This window comes from Oncorhynchus nerka, linkage group LG18 (genome assembly GCF_034236695.1).
Source record: "Oncorhynchus nerka isolate Pitt River linkage group LG18, Oner_Uvic_2.0, whole genome shotgun sequence".
Taxonomy (NCBI): domain Eukaryota; kingdom Metazoa; phylum Chordata; class Actinopteri; order Salmoniformes; family Salmonidae; genus Oncorhynchus; species Oncorhynchus nerka.
Window position 1 is genome coordinate 55109829 of NC_088413.1, and position 25121 is coordinate 55134949.

Here is a 25121-nt window from a genome sequence, read left to right on the forward strand (position 1 = left end):
AAGCACACAATAACCAACCATTCAAAAATAATCCAAAAGTTGTTTTTCTGAGCAGTTGTTTGCTATTTACAGATAGACCTGTAGCGTATCTAGTCTACTGTAGAACTCCACTTTGTGATATCTCAAAACTAAGCCTGTATGAAAGTTCAGTCTGGTTTAAAAGCATCGTCGTTCGATATCGTGTGTAATTGTTTTGCCACGGATTTAGGCCTAGCTTCAACAAATATTAATGGTAATGTAATGATTAACTTTCTAACAATGTTTAATCTTTGCTTCTGTCATGCGCAGGTTGTCTCGAGCCCGCATTTTTGCTGCGATATTGTTGGTTACACAAGACCTCTGTAGCTACCTGTCACTACTGGTCGAGTTGAACATGAAAGTGAAAGCAGTGAAATCCCCAGATTGTTAGGCCTAGTCACCGCTCCAGACGGTAAAAGGTGTTGCTCAGGTGAGTGAGGCTATATTCTTTTGACATTTGAAAGGGTTTATGATTATGAGAAAAATGTATCTGTATGTCTGTAATGCTTACCCCTATAGAAAATAAGAGCAGAGGTTTCTGCTGAGGCAGATTGTTTTTACAGACTAGGTTTCATGCAAATTGGGGCATTTGTCATACAATTCAACTCTTTAGCCTCTGCATGCTTCAAAATGGTGACGAATGTACTATAAGGCTATGCAGAGACATACTTCAATAGATACCAAGCGTCTCTTTCCATTTTTACAGGCACGTTTTAACATGTCACTGCAGCTATCAACAAATAAGCTGTCTCTCTCATGGAAACTTAAGTGGGGAGGATGTTTATTCATCAACAGTGTTGGGGAGTAGTGAACTACTGTACATTTCAACTAGTAATGTAATTACATTTTGCAGTAGCTTGGCGGTAGTTGTACTAAATTGGTCAGTTTTCACGAAGTAGTTTGGATGTAATTAACTACTTTTTCTAAGTATCTTAATTTAAGTAAGCTGTATTTTTCTTAATTGTAGCTTTGGACACTCTTACTGACACTCTTACTGACAGTTGTGGCTGTTTCCCTTGATGTATTGTTGTTTCTACCCTCTTGCCCTTTGTGCTCTTGTCTGTGCCCAATAATGTTTGTACCATGTTTTGCGCTGCTGTCATGTTGTGTTGCTACCATGTTGGTGTCATGTTGTGTTGCTACCATGCTATGTTTTCATGGCAGATTATTACTAGGGCTGCTTTATATAATTAACATTTCATTATTATTTATTTTTCCATATTTTCTCATTGTTTCTGTGATCAAAAAAAACAACTTGTGGATGGGTCCTCCCGAGTGGCGCAGCGGTCTAAGACACTGTATCGCAGTGCAAGCTGCGTTGCTGCAGATGCTGGTTCGATACCCGTCTGTGTCGCAGCTGGCCACGACCGGGAAACCAATGAGGCGTCACACAATTGGCCCAGAGTCGTCCGGTTTAGGGGGGGTTTGGCTGGCCCGGATGTCCTTGTCCTTTTGCGCTATTGCGACTCCTGTGGTGGGCCAAGCACATGCACGCTGACATGTCGCCAGGTTTACTGTGTTTCCTTCGACACATTGGTGCGGCTGGCTTCCGGGTTAAGCTTGCATTGTGTCAAGAAGCAGTGCTGCTTGGCGGGGTTGTGTTTTGGAGGACGCACGGCTCTCGACCTTCGCCTCTCCTGAGGCCGTACGGGATTTTCAGCGATAGGACAAGACTATAACTACCAATTGGATATGACGAAAAGGGGTAAAATTACTAAATTGGGTCATTTTGTATACATTTATTTAAATTTGCATTGGGCCGCTCCTGGGGGGATTCTGGTAAGATGCCGGCAAAATCAACTGAATTCCGGTAGAGTAGACGGAAACGGCCCGATGTACAGTCATTCATTTTGATTCCGGGCCAATTCTGACACCCGATTCCGGGCTGATTCAATCAGTTCTGGGCCCCCGGAAGAGGGCCGCTTCTGGGCCAGTTCGTCATTGCTAGCTGGGAAGAATTTGTTCATAACTGACTTTCCTAGTTAAATAAAGGTTAAATAAAATAAGAAAGCTTTAGTGTAGCTTAACTTCTTCCAGTGTGAAGTAATTGGTAGCTTGGTAAACTATATTTTCAGAGTAGCTTCCCCAACACTGCAAATTAATTAGGGGGACCTTGGTTAAATGACCACACTCGTACCTTAAAAAGTGAACTTAGAAAAGCTGAACATAAATGGAAGGCCTGCGAACTTCAAGTATTCTATGAGATAATGAAGGATCTGATGAGAAATGACAATGTTGCGGTTAAAGATGCAAGAGCGAAAGTTGTTTTCGAGCAATTGGTGGCTTATTTGAGTATGAACAATTTCAGTCAGGTTTCCGCTCACTTCACAATACGGAAACTGCTTTATTGAAAGTCAGTAATGTTAGGTTCTAATTATTAGAGTAAGAACAAGACGGACACTGAAAGCTTAAACCAAGTTTTTTTCTTCCCAAAGGATTGAACAGCTGAATCGACAAAACATGTTTACAATAGTGGTGATATATGTACCCCACTTTGGGTGGAGTCTCCTCCTTCTCGCTAAACATTGCATCTTTATTGCTAGGCAGGAAACTAAGTGATACGGGTAATAAACTTTTCCTTCTCCCTTAACGTGACCTGACCTGACCTCGACCCCCATCGTCACTAATTCATGACTCTCTCCCCTTATCAATGCCTGCCACATATGATCGTTTCCCCTACACTCAGTACATTCCAAGCTTAATTGCACCCACCGTAGACTTTCCCCCTACAGATAACCATTCACGTCTGGTGTAGACCCTCTAAACCTAAGCGCTCAATATTTCAATAGGGTACCTGATAATTAACCCTATCCCAAGTTTAGGAGTTAGAACCCAGAATCCATCAGTAATAACCTTCTGTTGGCTGCCGATGCCGGTGAATGCTCTATCCTAGTTCTTTTGGATCTCAGTGCCGCCTTTGATACTATCAATCATAACATTCTTGTCTACCGGCTGGAGAGGTGGGTGGGAATCTACGGTATTGCCCTCGATTGGTTCAGTCATATTTATGTAACTTACATTTCTCAGTGAGCATGGGTGGTTGAGTATCGTCCCCAGCAACTATTCACTATGGTGTCCCTCAGGGGTCAATTCTAAGCCCCATCCTTTTTTCCCTGTACATGTGTCCCCTTGACGACATCATTCGCGATCACAAAATTCAGTTTCACTGCTATGTGGATGACACACAGCTTTATATACCAATCAGATCCAGTGATCAAGCTAGCGTAGCTACTCTTCACAAGTGTCTTGTTGATATCATATGTTGGATGTCTGACAACTTCTTCCAGCTCAATGACAAGAAATCAGGTTGTTTTATTTGTCCCTCACCTTGCTAGAACCCAGACTGAGAATAACCTTGGTCCTTTGTCCACCAATGTAAAGCCTAGGGCCAGAAACCTTTGTCTTCTTTGACCCTAATCTAAATCTCGAGTTGCATGTAAAGAAGATTGTCCAGTCCTGCATTTATCATCTTAGAAATATAGACAAAGTATTTTATTTCAGTCACTGATCAGGACAAAGTTAATCATGATTTTATTTCCTCACTCCTAGCTTACGTTAACTCTTTATATACATTTATTAGTCAGAAATAACTCCGTACACATATATTTCAAAATGCTGCAGCTTGGCTTTTAACAGGCACCAGAAAATGTACCATGTCACACCTATTTTAGCTTCTCTACACTGGCTGTCACGTTCATCGTATAAAGGAGACCAAGGCGCAGCGTGACATGAATAAATCTTTTAATAAACGAAGAACACTTAACAAACTATACAAAACAACAAAACTAATGTGAAGCTAATACAACGAGTGCTGACATGCAACTACACATAGACAATAACACACAGATAAACCAAGGAATATGGCGACGTAAATATGGTTCCCAATCGCACATAAACAGCTGCCTCTGATTGAGAACCAATCCAGGCAACCATAGACATAAACGCCTAGACTAGGGAAAACCCCTAGACATACAAAAAACCCTAGACAACACAAAAACCCACATACCACCCTCGTCACACCCTGACCTAACCAAAATAATAAAGAAAACAACGATAACTAAGGTCAGGTCATTACAATACCCCCCCCAAAGGTGCGGACTCCCGGGCCGCAAACCTAAACCTATATGGGAGGGTCTGGGTGGGCATCTAACCTTGGTGGCGGCTTAGGTTCTGGACGCCGCCCCCCTTCTTTACACTGAGGGCTGTGGCCCGTCGCGGGAGACCCCGGTCTGTGGCCCGTCGCGGGAGACCCCGGTCTGTGGCCCGTCGCGGGAGGTTCCGGTCTGTGGCCCGTCGCGGGAGGTTCCGGTCTGTGGCCCGTCGCGGGAGGTTCCGGTCTGTGGCCCGTCGCGGGAGGTTCCGGTCTGTGACCCGTCGCGGGAGGTTCCGGTCTGTGGCCCGTCGCGGGAGGTTCCGGAATGTGGCCCGTCGCGGGAGGTTCCGGACTGTGGCCCGTCGCTGGAGGTTTCTGTTCTGTGGCCCGTCGCCGGACGCTCTGGACTGGGTACTGTCACCTGACGCTCTGGACTGGGTACTGTCGCCGGACGCTCTGGACTGGCGAGGTTCACTGTAGGCCTGGTGTGTGGTGCCGGCGCTGGGGACACGCACCTCAGTGCGAGGAGCAGGAACAGGGAGTACTGGACCCTGGAAGCGCACTGGAGGCCTGGTGCGTGGTGCTGGAACTGGTGGTACCGGGCTGGGGACACACACCTCAGGGCGAGTGCGGGGAGCAGGCACAGGACGTACTGGACTGTGGAGGTGTACTGGAGGTCTGGAGTGTAGAGCTGACACAACCCGTTCTGGCTGGATGTTTATTTTCGCCCTGCAAATGCAGGGCACTGGCACAGGACGCACTGGGCTGTGCAGACTCACCGGAGACACAGTACGCAGAGACAGCGCAGGATATCCTGGTCCAAGGAGGTATACTGGAGACCAGGAGCGCTGAGCCGGCACTCTCCTTCCTGGCTGGATGCCCATTCTAGCCCGACCAATGCGAGGAGCTGGAATAGAATGCACCGGGTTAGAATAGCGCACTGGAGACACCGTGTGCATTTCTGCATAACACAGTGTCTGACCAGTTACACGCTCCCCACGGTAAGCACGAGGAGTTGGCTCAGGTCTCCTACCTGAGTCAGCCAATCTCCTCGTGTGCCTCCTCCCATTTTTTTATTGTGGCTGCCTCTCGGGCGTCCGTGCTAGTCGTGTACCCTCATATCGTCACCGTTCCTCCTGTGCTTTCTCCACCTGCTTCCATGGCAGGGTCTTGTCCCCTGCCATTACCTCCTCCCAGGGTGCAGGATGTCCTCCACTCTTCTTTCTCCCGTGTCCACGATGTCCACTCCTCTTTGGCACGCTGCTTGGTCCTTTTTTGGTGGGTTATTCTGTCACGTTCGTCATATAGAGGAGATCAAGGCACAGCGTGATATGAATACATCTTCTTTTAATAAACGAAGAACACTTAACAAACTATACAAAACATCAAAACAACCGTGACGCTAACACGAGTGCTGACATGCAACTACACATAGACGATAACCCACAGATAAACCAAGGAATATGGCTACCTAAATATGGTTCCCAATCAGAGACAACGATAAACAGCTGCCTCTGATTGAGAACCAATCCAGGCAACCATAGATATATAAACACCTAGACTAGAAAAACTCCTAGACATACAAAAAACCCTAGACAATACAAAAACCCACATACCACCCTTGTCACACCCTGACCTAACCAAAATAATAAAGAAAACAGCGATAACTAAGGTCAGGGCGTGACACTGGCTACCAATCACTTTTAGAATAGATTTTTCACTTGTATTAATCATGTTTAAGGCACAGTTTAGCCCTATCCTATATCTCAGATATTTTATCTTCTTACGAGTGGGGACGCAGCCTGAGATCCTCTAGCAAATAACTGTTGACCATTCCAAAGTCTAAAATTGCCGTTAGAGTGCCTAGACTTTGGAATGGTCTGTTAGAAGAGATCAGGTTTGCAGATTCAGTGCCCCTTTTTAAATCCCTACTGAAGACATTCTTTTATAAAAAATACATTCTTAGCAGTGACTTGTGAATTGTTTGTCCCTGGCCCTAGCGACATATTCGAATATAATACACCCTACTTAGTTTTAAAAAACATATTAAAAAACAACATGGAACAGCGGGGACTGTGAAGCAACACAAACATTGGCACAGACACATGCATACACACACACACACACACGTTGACATATGCACTATACATACACATGGATTTAGTAGTGTAGATATGTGGTAGTGGTGAAGTAGGGGCCTGAGGGCACACAGTGTGTTGTGAAATCTGTGAATGTATTGTAATGTTTTTAAATTGTATAAACTGCCTTAATTTTGCTGGACCCCAGGAAGAGTCTGCTGCTTTGGCAGCAGCTAATGGGGATCCATAATAAATAGAAATACAAACTCGTCAGTCCATTCTCTTTCGGAAAAATTAAGGCTATTCAATACGAGAAATTATACGAGATATTCAGTTTCTTGGCAACGCTGTGTACTACTCCCTTCACAGAACAGCGCAAATTGCCTCTAACCAGAATAGAAAGAGGAGTGTGAGGCTGTACCTGTACCTCTACTTGTACTTGTACTTGTCCTCTTACTCAGTTGTGCACCGGGGCCTCCTACTCCTCTTTCTATTCTGGCTAGAGCCAGTTTGCGCTGTTCTGTGAAGGGAGTAGTACACATTGTTGTACGAGATCTTCAGTTTCTTAGCAAGTTCTCACATGGAATAGCCTTCATTTCTCAGAACAAGAATAGACTGACGAGTTTCAGAAGAAAGTTCCTTGTTTCTGACCATTTTGAGCCTGTAATCGAACCCACAAATGCTGATGCTCCAGATACTCAACTAGTCTAAAGAAGGCCAGTTTTATTGCTTCTTTAATCAGAACAACAGTTTTCAGCTGTGCTAACATAATTTCAAAATGGTTTCTAATGATCAATTATCTTTTTTAAATGATAAACTTGGATTAGCTAACACAACGTGCCATTGGAACACGGGAGTGATGGTTGCTGATAATGGGCCTCGGTACGCCTATGTAGATATTCCATATAAAATCAGCCATTTCCAGCTACAGTAGTCTTTTACAACATTAACAATGTCTACACTGTATTTCTGATCAATTTGATGTTATTTTAATGGACAAAAAAAAGGTGCTTTTCTTTCAAAGACAAGAACCCCAAACTTTTGAAAAATAGTGTATGTCACTCCCTTTGGTTCTTTCCCTAGGCATTATTGTTTCTGTTCCTGTTCCTGTGACTCTGTTTGTGTTCCATGTCTGTACACTGCTTGTGTTTCTTGTTTTGTTCCATGTTCATTTATTTATTAAATTATTCACTCTCTGTATTTGCTTCCCGACTCCTCCCATCGTACACGTTAGAGAGTAACACCTCACCAAAGTGGAGCATCAGGGATTTACATTTTTTTTTGTGTGAGTGTGGGTGACGTCGGGTCCGGGTGCCGCAACCGGGGATGCCTCAGCTGGCTCGACCGGTTTCCATGCCTCAGCCGTTTCATCAGGTTTACAAGATGCGGTTGGCTCGGCAGTCTCCAACTCCTCAGCCAGGTCGGCAGGCTCCCGTGCCTCAGAAGAAGCAACCGGCCCGCTCCTTGTCCTCGGGGCCGTCCTTCTGGTCAGCGTCCTGCGGCTAGAGCCGCACATCGGGGAGGGGGTACTGTCACATACACTCCCTCTCCGGCATTCGAGGTAGTCAGGCTGCTCATTATTACGCACACCTGTCACCTGCATTACGAGCATCAGCGCCTCATCAGACTCACCTGGACTCACTCACATGCCTGATGACCTTCCCTATATATGTCACTCCCTTTGGTTCTTTCCCGAGGCGTTATTGTTTCTGTTCCTGTTCCTCTGTTTGTGGCCCATGTCTGTACACTGCTCAGGTTTCTTGTTTTGTTCCATGTTCATTTATTAATTAAATTATTCACTCCCTGTCACTGCTTCCCGACTCCCAGTGTACACGTTATACTGTCCCTGTCCCTCTTACCTTCAAGAGAAAATAGCATGTTGTCTGTAAACAGAAGCTGTTCCTGCTGACTGCTGAGACAGTCACCAAAAGCTACAGGCACTTTTAACAACACATTCCACAGACACGGCCTTACCTGACTCAAGAGATTAATTTTTTAGAGACATTTATCTTTCCCCTACATTTTTATTTTAGTAACCAGGGACATTCAATGGCAAGCGGTGATCAGATGGCAGAGATTGGGGAACCTGGGGACATGGAGGAGGTCAAAGAAGCTCAGGGTCTAGAGGACGGATCCTCCCTCAAATCCACCATGGAGAGGAATGGGAAGATCCAACCCGATGGCCCGGTGAAGGAGAAGAAACTGGGGATGATGAAGCAATTCAGGGAGAGCATGAAGCGGGTTGGAGAGAGGAGTCCTCTGGCCTCAAACAGCAAAGGGTCAAAGGACAGACCCTATTCAGACCAGGGGGGGGACAGTATTGACCCTGAAGTGACATCTCTGACCCATCAGCTGCCGCCCACTCACTCACCAAGTAAGTTTTACTCGGGTTTATCCCTCTGTCAAATTAAGTGAGTTATGAAATATCCTCTTTAGTCAAGAAATGGCTTCCCAAGGTCATGGGAAGAGGAAGTCTCAGGAGACATAGGATGACAGTATAAATTACAGGAAGGACTCTCCTATGCACTGTATTGGGAACTTGTATTTATTTATTTTCAGCCTGACATAGGCCAGACTGAGCAGGGGGTTTTCCTCATTACTCAATAACTTACATTCCTATCTTACTCAGAAAACAGCTCCCAACCAAGCAGGATATACACTAACATATCTAACCTTCGTACAATAACAAATCTGACAGAAGCTGCTTAACCAGTTGCCAACGTAGTATATTTTTCTGTTTGTGCGTGTGTGTGACTGTACGACTTTCCACTATTACACTGAAAAAGTAGTTACATTTCTACCGGTATTCATTGTCAAAGAGATCAGCAACTCTCTCTCTCTCAGGTTTGAGTGCTGGGTCTCCTGTGGCCTCTCCCCTGAGGAGTCCAGGTGAGTTTTTTCAAAGGAAGGAGGGAGAAGAGGGTGCAGAAGATTCACCACCATCCCAGAAAAAACACTCCAGAACACACTCAGGTACACTGCTGTTAACCCAACCGACCAGAACTTGTTCTTGTCAATGGTTGTTTTTAAAGGCTGTTTGCACTAGGCATAGATGCTGTTCAAAGACAAGCACAAATTCATATCTTTCACTGAGAGAATTCTAGAGAGCTTTGTTGGGATACCCTTCTGTAATACAGGCGTTCCTAAACCTTTACTGCACATGACCCCAAATTGACACCAGAAAATACAGAGGACCCCATTTGGGAAAATTATATTCCCCTAGTTAACGATGTATGTTCATATTTACAACATGTTAGGTCCCGCAGGCTGTTCCAACACATAATAATGACATGAAAGTACGTTCCAATAGTGTAAGAGGTCCTTAGTTGACACTAAAAGGTTGTATTCGTATATCTATTTGAAGATAAATGTTATTATTTTGTTTGATAAGATTAAGTTTGGGAACCACTGTCAATCTGTCTTCTATATTGGCCATCTATAGACCCATCAACCATTGGGGACTCTCTTCTGAAGAAGGGGGCTTCCATTCGACGGAGTTTGCGACTTGTGGGGAATAAGAAGGACAAGACCCTCAAACAGGAGCCGCTCCAGTCTGTCACTGAGATCACAGTGGAGGAGAAGAGGGAGAAGAAGAAAGAAGAGATCAATGAGTCATACATACTCCCAGAGATACCCCTCATACCACCCTCAGGTAAGGCTCTGTCTGTCTCTCTCTTTCAATATCAAAGTCAGAGATCACCCAGCTAGAACATTTGGTTACTTGGAAGTTGTGGGAATGTATGATTTTTCCATTGATTCTTCAAAAAAAGCGATACGTTTCCTAACCGGTAAAACTTTTTTTTTTATGTTCTGAGAACGGAAGTGATAATTTCGACTGTTCTTGGAATGTACATTTTTAGGGTGCAGGAAGGTTATTAGAACATTTTACAATGGTTCCCTGAAAGTTTTCCTGGGAGGTTTTTATTAACGTTCCGAGAACATAAATTATAGGTTATTTGAAGGGAATTAAAACGACAATATGTAACTTTTTGGGCGACCCAACCAAATTCACATAGAAACGTGCGTTATAGATCTGGCATTCTCATTGAAAGCAAGTCTAAGAAGCGGTAGATCTGGTCTATGTGCACTATTTCTATGCTTCCCTTTCTTAAATTTCATTTTTGTCTTTTCGTTTTGGTTTTGTACACCAGCGGAATATTTAAATGCAAGATTTTCTAGGGATTTAGATGGTATAATGATTCTCTACACTATACTTGCTTGTTTTGTCACATTAACTGAAAGTAGGCAAACTATTATACAGTGGGGCAAAAAAAGTATTTAGTCAGCCCCCAATTGTGCCATTTCTCCCACTTAAAAATATGAGAGAGGCCTGTAATTTTCATCATAGGTACACTTCAACTATGACAGACAAAATGAGAAAAAAAATCCAGAAAATCACATTGTAGGATTTTAATGAATTTATTTGCAAATTATGGTGGAAAATAAACTTTTGTTATTGACCAAATACTTATCTCAATACTTTGTTATATACCCTTTGTTGGCAATGACAGAGGTCAAACGTTTTCTGTAAGTCTTCACAAGGTTTTCACACACTGTTGCTGGTATTTTGGCCCATTCGTCCATGCAGATCTCCTCTAGAGCAGTGATGTTTTGGGGCTGTTGCTGGGCAACACGTACTTTCAACTCCCTCCAAAGATTTTCTATGGGGGTTGAGATCTGGAGACTGGCTAGGCCACTCCAGGACCTTGAAATGCTTCTTAGGAAGCCACTCCTTCGTTGCCCGGGCGGTGTGTTTGGGATCATTGTCATGCTGAAAGACCCAGCCACGTTTCATCTTCAATGCCCTTGCTGATGGAAGGAGGTTTTCACTCGAAATCTCATGATACATGGCCCCATTCATTCTTTCCTTTACACGGATCAGTCGTCCTGGTCCCTTTGCAGAAAAACAGCCCCAAAGCATGATGTTTCCACCCCCATGCTTCACAGTAGGTATGGTGTTCTTTGGATGCAACTCAGCATTCTTTGTCCTCCAAACACGACGAGTAGAGTTTTTACCAAAAAGTTATATTTTGGTTTCATCTGACCATATGACATTCTCCCAATCTTCTTCTGGATCATCCAAATTCTCTCTAGCAAACTTCAGATGGGCCTGGACATGTACTGGCTTAAGCAGGGGGACACGTCTGGCACTGCAGGATTTGAGTCCCTGGCGGCATAGTGTGTTACTGATGGTAGGCTTTGTTACTTTGGTCCCAGCTCTCTGCAGGTCATTGACTAGGTCCCCCCGTGTGGTTCTGAGATTTTTGCTCACCGTTCTTGTGATCATTTTGACCCCACGGGGTGAAATCTAGCCCCAGATCGAGGGAGATTATCAGTGGTCTTGTATGTCTTCCATTTCCTAATAATTGCTCCCACAGTTGACTTCTTCAAACCAAGCTGCTTACCTATTGCAGATTCAGTCTTCCCAGCCTGGTGTAGGTCTACAATTTTCTCTGGTGGCTCTTTGGTCTTGGCCATAGTGGAGTTTGGAGTGTGACTGTTTGAGGTTGTGGACAGGTGTCTTTTATACTGATAACAAGTTCAAACAGGTGCCATTAATACAGGTAACGAGTGGAGGACAGAGGAGCCTCTTAAAGAAGAAGTTACAGGTCTGTGAGAGCCAGAAATCCTGCTTGTTTGTAGGTGACCAAATACTTATTTTCCACCATAATTCGCAAATAAATTCATTAAAAATCCTACAATGTGATTTTCTGGATTTTTTTTCTTCTCATTTTGTCTGTCATAGTTGAAGTGTACCTATGATGAAAATTACAGGCCTCTCTCATCTTTTTAAGTGGGAGAACTTGCACAATTGGTGGCTGACTAAATACTTTTTTGCCCCACTAATTTTTGCCAGAAAATGGCAGTGAAATCTGCATAGTGCACCTTTAAAAATTGTTCTGAGAACATGTTTCAGTAATACTGTTAATAGTACTGCTAGATTAATTTGGGTTAACTGTTTTGAACTCCAAGCACAGATGGGACACACAGAAATTAATTTGCTTCGGCATTAATCATGCAAAAACATTTCTTATTTATTGTGGCATGGCGTCAGTGAGATTCTAACCTCTGATCTTCTGTCTTCTATCCAAGGAATTAGTCATCTGCTCCACCAGGATGGAGCTAGCGTGTCATTTTTTTAACTCATGTAAAACTGTTCATTTTACTCTATTCAAACAGACCCCATTTCAAAGGAAACAAGCACTCATTAAGATCAGGTGTGGCCAATTAGTGGAACACTTAAACACACTTAACAAGATAGAGGATAGAGAGAGTTTTGTTGAAGCTGAGAGTGGAATGTATATGTTTTTAAGTAGCATTCTTTGAACGTTACTAGTGTTTTCTTGTGGTTTTATGGAAAGTTTTGTTAATGTTCTGAGAACATGATTTTAAGTAGAACCATGTAGGAACCTGTAGGAAACGTTATGCTGAAATTTCCACCTAAGAAACATATGGTTTTCAGAATGTTATGTGCTACCTGGCTGTCCTGCACCCTTCCCAGATCATTGTGGGTAGGTTGTATGTAAAATAACCATAGGACAACCATGCTCTCACCAAGCTCTAAGAAACAAATGATTCTCATGGCATTAGATGCTAGTTGGGCAGCAACTCTCTCTCTCTCACTCAGGTATGAGTGCTGGGTCTCCTGTGGGCTCTCCCCTGAAGAGTCCGGTTGGGTTCTTCCAAATAAAGGAGGGAGGAGAGATTGCAGAAGATTCACCATCATCCCAGAAAAAACACTCCAGAACACACTTAGGTACACCACTGTTTACCCAACCAACCATAACTTGTTTTTGTCAATGGATGTTTTTAGAGGCTGTTTGCAGTAGGCATAAATGCTGTTCAAAGATGAGCACAAATATATATTTTTGACTGACAGAATTCTATAGAGCTCCGTTGCGATATCCTGAGTCTTTTTAAGGTCTTCATAATCTGATCTCTGTATTGGCCATCTATAGACCCATCAACCATTGGGGACTCTCTTCTGAAGAAGGGGGCTTCCATTCGACGGAGTTTTCGACTTGCGGGGAATAAGAAGGACAAGACCCTCAAACAGGAGCAGCTCCAGTCTGTCACTGAGATCACAGTGGAGGAGAAGAGAGCGGGGGGAGGAGAGCGTAGAGATCAAAGAGTCATACATACTCCCAGAGATACCCCTCACACCCCTCTCAGGTGAGGCTCACCCCCCCCCCCCCTCGCTCCCCCTCTTTCTCACTCACACTCTCTTTCTCTCTCAGTTTGATTTGTCTCGTCCATCTTTCTTTGTTTTAGCAACAGAGATCACAAGAGATCTTATCTGTGATGTAAATCACTACGCTTGTGTGTGCAGTATGTGTGTATTAGGTAAAACAGCCTGAACTTCCACAGACGGATAACAAAGTCGTCTCTCTATGCACTAAGGCCTTCACTCTGTCTGCTCTTGATTTCCAGTGATGCAGATCAACGAGCTGATTAAGACTGAGGTGCTGGAGGAGGCCCACCTGAACCTCCTCTCCCTACGCCAGGAGTTCCAGCGGGAGAGGGATGAGTGCACGGAGGAGGCCTCCCCCATGGAGCTGGCAAAGAAGGAGAAGGACCTGAGCATCCTTTACAGAGCCATGCAGGAAAAGGTGAAGGAGATAGTGCGCAACTCCAACAGCCTTCCCTCCCTCAACAAGGAGCTCCTGATGCATGTGGCCCGCGTCATCCAGGAGGAGGAGAAGAGGGAGGCAGAGCCTGGGGGCGTGGTTGGGCTAGGGGACTGGCGGGGTGCCTGGAGGGAGGCTGTGAGCGAGGGGGTCGAGGCAACGTTGAAGAGAGTTCCTCTGGACAGGCCTGAGCAGAATGCCTCCTGGCTGGCTATCCACCTGGGTCTGCTGGGCAAGGCCATCGTAGAAGACTTGGAGAAGGTGAAGAGAGAGCTGCAGGGCTCTTACCCACCCAGCTTCAACGTGTTCAGCACCTACATGAGCTGTTACCATGGTGCTGTCAGCCAGCACCTGAACACGCTTCAGCAGCAGGTGACAGATCTGAAGGACTACTACGCCCTGCTGGACTGGATCATCAATCACTATGAGAGGTGAGGAAGACTAAAAGTCATTGTCTTGACTAAGAATTACAGTGTATATAAACAAAATGTTTTCTAAGACTCAAAATGGTGAGTATTATTGTATCTGAGAGACACCATCCCTGTTGAACAGTGAGAAGATAATGAGCAGTCCTTCATTGAGACCAGAGATGGAGGCTGAGAAAACAGGCCTCTCACTGGAGGAGGGCTTCCTGGACCAGCTCAAGGGGAAGTACTGCATGCGGGCTAAGGTAAGGGATCGAACACTCCTAAGAGACAGATGGAAAGATGTTTAGGAGGAATTCAGATTGAAAGCAGGTACACTAGAAGAGTTTACAAAACTTTTTGTTATATTTTGCTCATCAGTCCTTTAGCCTTTTATTATTCTTTTGCTTTCCATGTCTTTTCCAGGAGGACATGAGAGCTTCGCTGGATAAAATATTAGAGCTTGAAAATGAGGACATTTGGATAAAGAAACAGGCACCAGAGACCGATGATGAACACTTCTTGAACTCTGACATACACATGGATATTTGGACGGTATTGTTTTGTCATGATTTCACATGTTGCAATACTGTCATATCTCCATTAGAGGGCAACATTGCCTACTTAGTTACATTTTGATTGTAGTGACAGGCTACAACTTTGTAAGAGTTGAAACTGATGTTGCTTTCTTTGTAGAAAGTTAAGAGCAATGCTGTTAACTCCAAGAAGATTGATGTGAACCTGGAGATGAGAGTAGTCTGTTCCTGCCTAGAAGAGTTACAGCAGTTTCCCAAACGGTATGCTCTGCAACAGACCTGCAACAGCATTTCGCTACACTCGCAATAACATCTGCTAATCATGTGTATGTGACCAATAAAATGTGATTTGATTTGAGTCTGCTTTTTCTATCTCTATCCTAACCATTATTCACTGGAAAAACAAAACCGGGCCTTCTCATTTGCTTGTTAATAACCCCATGCCTTATATATGTTTTATCTCACCATCTCCATAGATTTGAGACTAAATTAAGGTACTGCTGTAACAGTGTGGAAAACGCTTCGCTTTGGGCTGACTATCAGATAACCTACATCAACAGCTTTACAGCTCTTATGTAAGTCTGACTCCTCTTCACTACATCCGGTAAACAACACTACCCCTGAATGCGGAAGAGACATTTCAGTTGAATACATTCAGTTGGACAAATGACTACGTTTCCCCCTTTCCCTTTCCGCCACCCACAATGTAGACTAGAATGTCCTGGACAACAGTTGCTAGGCAGTCAGTTCAGCTTGCCAGACACTTTGGGGTACATTCACCAAAGGAAGGTGTGAATAAACGAAACATTTGACTGCTGCCTAAAAGGTTGACCTAAGAACAGAATTCTTGGATCAGAAGAACAGTGTCCGTAACAATTAGTTTAATACTATCTCAGTGATTTGATGCACATTTTTTGTTTGCAACCATTTTTTAGTGGTATAAATGTCATGCATTTAGGTACAAGTTTAACTTCACTATGTCTGATTTGAAGTTGCCACTTATGCAACAGAAGTGTGATGGAAAACTGGGACGATTTGAACAACTATAAGAGAGCAGTTATTTCATGTGCATTTTCTGTGGAACCAAAATATGGTAATTTAGCCTGCCTGCAAGATGCTGTTCAAGATAAACATAAAAAATACACAAGTCATGTTGAATTATGGATAAATATGTACAGTATCTTACAAACCAACTCAAACACACTAACATGCAGGCTCAGTGGCACACTATATCATATTATTGTACAAGTGAAAGTGTATTGAAGAGCAAAGCTGTTTCCAGGTATTTCTGAAGTATATCACTGCCAGTCTAAAGAGAGAAACACCACGTGGTTTCGGGGAAACGAAGCTGCACAAAGTAACTGCCTAGGGGTTTAAGCTGTAGAAAGAGAAAGACCTCTCTCCATGCTCAAAGAGCTGGTAATGCCACTGAATTAATCCACAGCATGTCTATGTCAGTCAAAAAAGAGGAACATAGTATTAGAAATGGGCAGAAAAAGTCAGAATTCTCTCCTGCAGATTTAGTTATTCATGTTCAAGGAGACAGGACACTCAGATGACCAGATATAACTTTATACTGTTTAGCCATATTTTCTACTATTGGCATAATGTTTTTTTAGATAATCTCATCACGCAGCTCTATCAAGACAGCATAGCCCTTCTTCCCCAGATTACCAAATCCATCTGTCACAAATGTTTCCAAACAGACTCTGAAAACCCCCCAGTTTCACAAGAAACATCACATAGTTACACAAACAAAACATAATTCTGACAACCCCTGTTGAAACCCTCACGCCATTCCCCCTTCACAGTGTTCTGATGAATTGAACATAGGTGTGTATGAATGACGACCTGACCTCTTTCATTTCCCTCTTTCTCTTCCCCTAGGGAGCATATGGAGGGCTACAGGGAGAGCTGCCCAACACCGGTGGACCATCTCAGCAGAGAGGTGGATGGCCTGGTCCATAGACTGGTCCAGAGCCTGGAGGATCAGTTTAAAAATGATGTTAGGGTAGGTTAGGGAGGGAATTTTGATTGACCTTTGACCTTGTCCTCATTCTACAAATGCCCTGATAGCCTGAGTTGATCAGAGTGTGTTGAGGTGATTGAGATCTGTCTTTGCTACTTGTCTCGGGTGACCTGGAAGTTACTTAGTTTGGTAGCCTACTGATTTCCTCCTTGCACATGTTTTTGTAAAGGCTTTTAAACTAAGCTCTCAATTGCTCCTGCTGTCAATGTTATAGATGGGTGATCAAACAAACAAAAAAATGAGTGAGGGAATGGGTGGGTTAATATGCGTTTCTTCCAGCCCTACCTCAGGAGAATGATGACGAGGAAGTGGCTCTCCACAGATGAGGACTTCCAACAGCTGTATAGCAGGACAGAGAAGCTGACCCATCGCTGTTCACAAATGAGACCTCCATATGTACAGGTAAGGAATCGGGAAGTGCTGTTCATATTGTTTTAAATGAAGGATATAACACTCAATTAAGCAAATACTCAGAATTTTACTTGGTGATATGGTGCTGCTAGTGATAGACAACATTTAGAGACAGAATACAGACACCGGAGTTTAAACAAAGTTTACATACATTATATAATACAACTAGGTAGAGTGAGCATAGAGCTATAAAATAATTAGCAGTTTTTTCAGCTGCCGCAAGTAGTACATCCGCTGGTGTTCCTTCTTGGTGACCATTGTGATGTCCTTCCACTTGCGGGAGTTCAGGAATTCAGTGATCCAATGACAGATGGAGCTGGACACATTCAGCTGGGAGAGTTTGTCTTGTAGCAGTTCTGGGATGATGGTATTGAATGCAGAACTAATGTCCACAAACAGTATCCTTGCATATGTCTTTGGGTTCTCCAGATGTTTGAGGATGTAGTGTAGGCCCATGTTGACAGCATCATCCACAGACCAGTTAGCTCTGTAGGCAAACTGCAGTGCGTCGAGGAAAGCATCATTGATGTTTGTGAGATGGAACCGTACCATCATTTACATTACATTTAAGTAATTTAGCAGACGCTCTTATCCAGAGCGACTTACAAATTGGTGCATTCACCTACCAGACACTCATTGGTTTTCATGATGACCAAGGTGAGTGCTACAGGTCTGTAGTCATTCAGACAGGAACAGTGCATTGATCTAGTGACTGTTTGAATATGTCCGTGAAAACGGGAGAGCTGGTCAGCGCAGTGCTTAAGTATGGCTGGAGAGACCCTGCTATTCTCTTTCCTAAAGAGTCTGTTGCTGGAAGGTGACCATGCATAGAATGGAAAATGGATTAAAGTAGCTTCTTGAGTTGATGTGGAAATGTCGGTCAACTGTCGGTGAAAGCAGTAAAAGGGAGAGGAGGATGGATGTCACTTAGTTGATTAGGATGATGTCAGTCATGTGAAAGAGAATGTAAACCGTGAAAACAGCAGACTTTCATTTCTCTTTTTAATTATTTTCTCTTGCCCCTGTGTTCCTCTGCATCAGACCTTTTTGAGCTGCTTGCACTACTACGTGGTGAAAGAGTATGTCTCCCAGCTGATGAAAAACAACTACTCCTGTAAGAACAGGAAGCATGACAAAGCCGCCACCAAGATGAGGGCGCAGTGGGATAAACTCAAGGATCTTTTTGAGGAAATGGTAGCTAACACTTCTTCAATTTACATTCACACTCATTCAACATTGTTTAAAATGTAGAATACTACAGTACATCGATTTGTTTCATCGTTATGTCTTTTGTGTTTTGAGGAATGTTACTTTGTATATTCAGAAAGGCTGTCATAAACAAATTACTTGTTATAACCATTCAAGACTACAAGACACACATACTTTCCTCTTCTATAAGACAACCCATGACTGGCTCCACCCAGTAGGAGACCACCTGAGTAACATCATTGGGGAAACAAACAAGAGGAACATAAAGAACCACCTGAAACTTTTAGTTGCTGACTACCCAGACATCAGGTAATACCATGCATCTTCCTGTGGTCATCTTGTATCTGTTGACTTTGGTAATCAACAGAGTATACCGGTGTAATATGCACAGTATAAATGACAGAAAAAGAGCAAGTTTAAAAAAACATCATGAATTCTACTCTGACTCTGTTATGGCCCTGTTGCTGTGAAGAGGGAACAGCAGTGGAAGATAAAGTAGGTCAGTGGTTAGCAGTGTTCATCAGACAGGGGAAGCATGTTGACTGTAGCAGATTGAGAGGGAGCAGAAAGCATTGTTGATTCCTGAGAGCAGTAAATGCATGATGTACATAGGGGCAAGACCCGCCTGAGCCTGGTGAGTGATACTTACCCTCAGATTACACAGACCCACAAAGATTTCGAAAACAAATCAAATTTTGAACAACTCCCATATCCATTGGGTGAAATACCACAATGTGCCATAACAGCAGCAAGATTTGTGACAAGTTGCAACAAGAAAAGGGCAACCAGTTAAGCATTGTAAATACAACCCATATTTATGTTTATTTTCCCTATTTGTAACACTGTCCATAATGACATTTGGAAAGTCTTTATTGCTTTGAAACATTTGTGAGTGTAATGTTTACTGTTCATTTTTTGTTTATTTCACTTTTGTTTATTATCTATTTCACTTGATTTGGCAATGTTTCCCATGTGAAAAAAGCCCATTGAATTGACTACAAAGCAGGGTTGACAGTGGGGGGGGGTGTTCCCCGATGAGGCATGACCCCTTGTATGTTGTGCTGTACTATCCCAGAACATTGTCCTGGTCTGGGTTTTTGTTAACCTCTCTGACATGTCATTTGTTGATTTGAACTTTAGTAAACTATATATCAAGATTCACTTAATTTTTTGTCTCGGTCTGCAGTAAGAAGCACCTGTCGGCTGTGCTGTACTTCAGGGGCTTGATGCGGGGCAGGGAGAGACAGGTGATCCTGCAGCGTCTCACTGAGCTGAAGAGGGAACTGGGAACCGCAGGGAACATGGGAGATAATAGAAGAGCCCTCTTCAGTGATATGCAGGTCACTGTCACCAATACAGACTGTCTGGCTGACATTCCGTTATTCTGCTTCCTCCTCCCAGACAGCTAATAAACGGACCTAGATACAGGAGCCTACGACAGAGATGATAACCTAACCAAACTGTCTGAGAAAAATAACATACTGTATCACAAGTAGGATCACCTCGCACAAATCAAACTGAGAATAATGATTCATGTAATCAAAGGGATGCTTTAAGACACCTCGTTTGTTTCCTATCATGTATTGTTACTACAGCCCACTGTCGCAAAAAGAAGCTTAGGACACAAATAATAATGGGGCTGATTTGCTAAATGAAAGAACAGCTTTAATATAGCAGATTGTGGCTTCCCTCAATGTAATTGTCTGCATTTCCAATCCCCGATATCTTTATTTGTAAATATGTCTATTAAAATATATATATATTTTCCTTGATTATTTTCCCCTAACCCTACCATCCCTCTCCTAATTGGCATAAACTATTGGACAACAACACTTAGGCTTCTACTTCCAGCTTATACATGCTATATACATTTTATGGACACATTATATTTTACAATAGTTCTCTTTTTGTTTTTAGTCCCATCCTTCAGCTCCACTCAACCCTTCTCATCGATCTCTGAACACCATCCAGTTTTGCCATATATTGAACACCATTTCATTTGCCATATTTTTGAACTGTGCTGTGATGTTTCACAAAACTTCTGAACCTTTCTATTCTCATAGATTCTACATATTGTAAATAAATAAATACTCATTTGTCTAAGAGTTATTATAGTATTGATCGATTGACTATGACTTTTTGAATCACCCAGCAGTGATATTTGCAGAGGGAGACATAATTTGACAGGGGGTCTGGGGGTTCTCCCATTTTGGGGGGCATCTAAAGCACATTTCCTGCATTTCTACACAATCTAATATGACCCATGGCACTTCTAGCCATCTCTCTTTAGAACAACAAAAAGTAAGCAAAAATGCCCACAGTCATCAAGCTAGATAAGAGATTATTAAATATGTTTAAGTGATTGATAAGACTGAACTAGATCCATGATAATTCAATAATCAATGTTGTGTTGCACCTTTTAACTAATAGCCTAACAAATAAACAACGTTTAAAACGTTTGATTTTCTTTAAGACATCCTCTATATCAAATTTCAGGCAGACCACCCAGCCGACCCAAGCCGCCTACATGCCCGACCCCCACCAGTCTATTCAATAACTCAACTCTCCCCAACACAACATCCTTCCCACCTTTTTTTTTGTCTCAAGGAAAAGCTTTGGAAAACAAAAGTTGAATGAAAACACACGTACACCTACACATAACAGTATACCCTCCATATAATTCATATCATAGGCCTAATAGTTCTGTAGAGCTCTTTTTACTTGCACACAATATAGCTGGGTCACCCCGTCCTGCCCCAAGGGATCCAATCAAATTGTCGGAAGTTTGCATACACCTTAGCCAAATACATTTAAACTCAAGTTTTCATAATAACTGACATTTAATCCTAGCAAAAATTCCCTGTCTTAGGTCAGTTAGGATCACCACTTTATTTTAAGAATGTGAAATGTTAGAATAATAGTAGAGTGATTTATTTCAGCTTTTATTTCTTTCATCACATTCCCAGTGGGTTAGAAGTTTACATACACTTATTACTATTTGGTAGCATTGCCTTTAAATTGTTTAACTGGGGTCAAACATTTTGGGTAGCCTTCCACAAGCTTCCCACAATAAGTTTGGTGAATTTTGGACCATTCCTCCTGTAATTGAGTCAGGTTTGTAGGCCTCCTTGCTCGCACATGCTTTTTCAGTTCAGCCCACAAATGTTCTATAGGATTGAGGTCAGGGCTTTGTGGTGGCCACTCCAATACCTTGACTTTGTTGTCCTTAAGCAATTTTGCCACAACTTTGGAAGTATGCTTGGGGTCATTGTCCATTTGGAAGACCCATTTGCGACCAAGCATTAACTTTCTGACTGATGTCTTGAGATGTTGCTTCAATATATACACATCATTTCCCTTCCTCACGATGCCATCTATTTTGTGAAGTGCACCAGTCCCTCCTGCAGCAAAGCACCCCCACAACATGATGCTGCCACCCCAATGCTTCACGGTTGGGATGGTGTTCTTCGGCTTGCAAGCCTCCCACCTTTTTCCTCCAAACAGAATGATGGTCATTATGGCCAAACAGTTCTATTTTTGTTTCATCAGACCAGAGGACATTTCTCCAAAAAGTACGATCTTTGTCCCCATGTGCAGTTGCAAACCATAGTCTGGCTTTTTTATGATGGTTTTGGAGCAGTGGATTCTTCCTTGCTGAGCGGCCTTTCAAGTTATGTCGATATAGGACTCGTTTTCCTGTGGTTATAGATACTTTTGTACCTGTTTCTTCCAGCATCTTCACAAGGTCATTTGCTGTTCTGGGATCGATTTCCACTTTTCGCACCAAAGTACGTTCATCTCTAGGAGACAGAACACATCTCCTTCCTGAGCGGTATGACGGCTGCGTGGTCCCATGGTGTTTATACTTGCATACTATTGTTTGTACAGATGAAAGTGGTACCTTCAGGCATTTGGAAATTGCTCCCAAGGATGAACTAGACTTGTGGAGGTCTTGGCTGATTTTTAATTTTTTTCTCATGATGTCAAGCAAAGAGGCACTGAGTTTAAAGGTTGGCCTTGAAATACATCCACAGGTACACCTCCAATAGGCTAATTGACATCATTTGAGTCAATCAGAAGCTTCTAAAGCCATGACATCATTTTCTGGAATTTTCCATGCTGTTTAAAGGCACAGTCAACTTAGTCTACGTAAACTTCTGACCCACTGGAATTGTGATACAGTGAAATAATCTGTAAACAATTGTTGGAAAAATTACTTGTGTTAGGCACAAAGTAGATGTCCTAACCGACATGCCAAAACTATAGTTTTTTAACAATACATTTGTGGAGTGGTTGAAAAATTAGTCTGAGGACCCATGCCAAATCTTTTCAGTCTCCTGAGGGGGAATAGGTTTTGTCGTGCCCTCTTCACGAGAAAATACGTTTTGAACGGTCATCCAACTCGGAATTGCAAGTCGGGAACTCAGGCCTCTTTCTAGAGCTCCGACCTGAAGTTTACTGAGTTCCCAGTTGTCTTGGAAGCACCATAAATTCAGAGATTTTGTCCACGAATTTGCCCACGAAGGACAGCCGCGCCACCTTCCTGTTCAAGTGAGCACAGCACAACAAGGTGAGTCCAAAAATGTATTGTATGCTGCTGCATAAATTATGTAAAATGCCAGGAAGATATGTATACTGTAGCTAAGAAAGTAATACTTAAATGTATGTTGTGTAGTAAGCTGTTAGTAGCCCACATGCCTCATCCTAATCATTTGGTCCCTTTTCCCCTCATAATTTAGCCTACTGTTCTGACTTGGTGATGCACATGTAGCCTATAGCCTGTTTTAGAGAAATGTAATCATTGAATATTGTAAGAGCTTTCATTGTCTGCTTTTATGCCCCCTTTATTTATCCTACAGTTCTGACTTGGTGCCCAGGGAGAGTCGTGTATGAACGGTCTATGTAATGAATTCTGTTGCTGTACATTTCAAAAGTGCTGAACAATTAGTTATATTGACTCGGTCCATCCTAGCTCGCTCATTAATGTCTTAATCGAAATGATGGATTGCCTCTTATCCGCTCGTCATCCCCTTATGCCATAATGTAGTTTGTACATCTCAATTTTCAGTAGAAACCACATTTGTTTAAGTAAGTCAGCCATATCAGCTATGTTTTTTTAAGGCAGTAACTGAGGCTGAATGAACTGTTTCGCTGCCAGACAAGGCTCCGCTAATAGCCAGGTGTAGCAGTGGTAAGGTGTTGGGACTCTTCTGTTGGGACAGCTTTATGTAGGCCCTAACAGTCTGTGGGCACCGTTTGTCACAGTTATAGTGCAATTAATGTGTTGTGTAGTGGTTTTGCTGGTATGCATTTAAGAGAATGGGCAGAGAAGCACGGGACAGTTATCTTTCCAAGGAAATGTACTTTCTAAATAGGCCTATGATTAGGCTATAGTTTACTACATTGCCTAGAAAAGCCTAAATATTGATCACCTATATTTCTCCTCCTGAAATTCTTCCCACTCCTAAAAGGTAGGCAATAATAATACAGCGCCTTGCGAAAGTATTCGGCCCCCTTGAACTTTGCGACCTTTTGCCACATTTCAGGCTTCAAACATAAAGATATAAAACTGTATTTTTTTGTGAAGAATCAACAACAAGTGGGACACAATCATGAAGTGGAACGACATTTATTGGATATTTCAAACTTTTTTAACAAATCAAAAACTGAAAAATTGGGCGTGCAAAATGATTCAGCCCCCTTAAGTTAATACTTTGTAGCGCCACCTTTTGCTGCGATTACAGCTGTAAGTCGCTTGGGGTATGTCTCTATCAGTTTTGCACATCGAGAGACTGACATTTTTTCCCATTCCTCCTTGCAAAACAGCTCGAGCTCAGTGAGGTTGGATGGAGAGCATTTGTGAACAGCAGTTTTCAGTTCTTTCCACAGATTCTCGATTGGATTCAGGTCTGGACTTTGACTTGGTCATTCTAACACCTGGATATGTTTATTTTTGAACCATTCCATTGTAGATTTTGCTTTATGTTTTGGATCATTGTCTTGTTGGAAGACAAATCTCCGTCCCAGTCTCAGGTCTTTTGCAAACTCCATCAGGTTTTCTTCCAGAATGGTCCTGTATTTGGCTCCATCCATCTTCCCATCAATTTTAACCATCTTCCCTGTCCCTGCTGAAGAAAAGCAGGCCCAAACCATGATGCTGCCACCACCATGTTTGACAGTGGGGATGGTGTGTTCAGGGTGATGAGCTGTGTTGCTTTTATGCCAAACATAACGTTTTGCAATGTTGCCAAAAAGTTCAATTTTGGTTTCATCTGACCAGAGCACCTTCTTCCACATGTTTGGTGTGTCTCCCAGGTGGCTTGTGGCAAACTTTAAACAACACTTTTTATGGATATCTTTAAGAAATGGCTTTCTTCTTGCCACTCTTCCATAAAGGCCAGATTTGTGCAATATACGACTGATTGTTGTCCTATGGACAGAGTCTCCCACCTCAGCTGTAGATCTCTGCAGTTCATCCAGAGTGATCATGGGCCTCTTGGCTGCATCTCTGATCAGTCTTCTCCTTGTATGAGCTGAAAGTTTAGAGGGACGGCCAGGTCTTGGTAGATTTGCAGTGGTCTGATTCCATTTCAATATTATCGCTTGCACAGTGCTCCTTGGGATGTTTAAAGCTTGGGAAATCTTTTTGTATCCAAATCCAGCTGTAAACTTCTTCACAACAGTATCTCGGACCTGCCTGGTGTGTTCCTTGTTC

General features: G+C 42.9%; 1 protein-coding gene across 1 annotated transcript; it reads left to right on the forward strand.

Annotated features, from left to right (window-relative positions):
• Positions 1-339: 339 nt before the first annotated feature.
• Positions 340-20523, forward strand: LOC115146136 (exocyst complex component 3-like protein 4). The gene is given in 17 exon segments (XM_029687975.2): positions 340-448; positions 8223-8563; positions 9034-9162; positions 9632-9841; positions 12818-12946; positions 13149-13291; positions 13293-13362; positions 13621-14248; positions 14370-14487; positions 14648-14776; positions 14918-15018; positions 15234-15332; positions 16645-16768; positions 17066-17188; positions 18239-18391; positions 18597-18715; positions 19593-20523. Coding segments are annotated over 16 exon segments (2823 nt in total). The 5' UTR covers positions 340-448; positions 8223-8238; the 3' UTR covers positions 19816-20523.
• Positions 20524-25121: the final 4598 nt, after the last annotated feature.